The sequence below is a fragment of the Penaeus monodon genome, chromosome 34 (genome assembly GCF_015228065.2).
Source record: "Penaeus monodon isolate SGIC_2016 chromosome 34, NSTDA_Pmon_1, whole genome shotgun sequence".
Classification (NCBI taxonomy): domain Eukaryota; kingdom Metazoa; phylum Arthropoda; class Malacostraca; order Decapoda; family Penaeidae; genus Penaeus; species Penaeus monodon.
This window is the reverse complement of record NC_051419.1, coordinates 2999934-3000770: the sequence shown is the minus strand read 5'-3', so window position 1 is coordinate 3000770 and position 837 is coordinate 2999934. Positions and strand designations below refer to the sequence as shown.

The following is an 837-nucleotide window of genomic DNA, read 5'->3' as shown; positions in this document are numbered from 1 at the left end:
CCATAACAATTATAAAATCCACTATTATTTTGTGCATCTGTTAAAATTGTTTTGCTAATGGTCAGTGCCTAATTTCGCATATATATGCATGTCTTTAATTTCTATTGTGTTTTTTTCCTTAGATATTTATATCATGTAACAGTAGTGTTTGTTTTATGAATCACCAAATACTTTTGATGGTATTTTCAGTGTTGGAGAAAATGTACTGTTACATATGTACAACTGATCGGATACTGAGTTATGTTATTACTATATCGAAATGAGTCATAATGTTCCTTCTGTATGATAAAAGCAGCCTTTTTTAACACTGATGAAAACTGAAAATTATGTATAGTAAATCTTGTAAGAATTATGTGGATCATGCATTCAAAGGCTGCATACACATTAAATAAACAAAAAGAGAGAGATTATGTTAGAGATAGAAAATTGTCTAACATATTAGGTGTAAAAGAAAACCATTTGCTTTGTAATCTTTGTGGGTGTGTTTGTGGGCTACAGATTGGAAACTTTGCAGCTTTTTGTGGTTCTCCAACTTGCTTAATATATTAAAACACCTTTTTCAGAAATATTAGCTACCTGTGGAACTTCAACTGACAAACATTCATACAATAAATGAGATCTCCACATCATAGTGTAACGTTTCCAATCTACTTAAGGCGTTTCTCCCAATGATGAATTTAGTTAATGCCTGTCTGTTTCATTCTTTCAGAATGCTTGGCCAGCCCCTACTCATGTTCATGAGATAATGTAGAGGCCATTGCCCCTCAGATCAGTCAACGCTTTTTAGGAAAAGGGAAAAAGGGGTTACATTGATCTATTAAGATTATATCATTAAAT

At 32.1% G+C, this 837-nt stretch overlaps 1 protein-coding gene across 1 annotated transcript in view; it reads left to right on the top strand.

The window, feature by feature from the left end:
• Positions 1-831, top strand: part of LOC119594507 (thrombospondin type-1 domain-containing protein 7B-like) — a gene marked incomplete in the record, with an annotated part of 20475 nt that extends 19644 nt beyond the window's left edge. Inside the window, 1 exon segment of the mRNA XM_037943536.1 lies at positions 710-831. Within this exon segment, the coding sequence (XP_037799464.1) occupies positions 710-746 (37 nt within the window).
• Between the last annotated feature and the right edge of the window lie 6 nt (positions 832-837).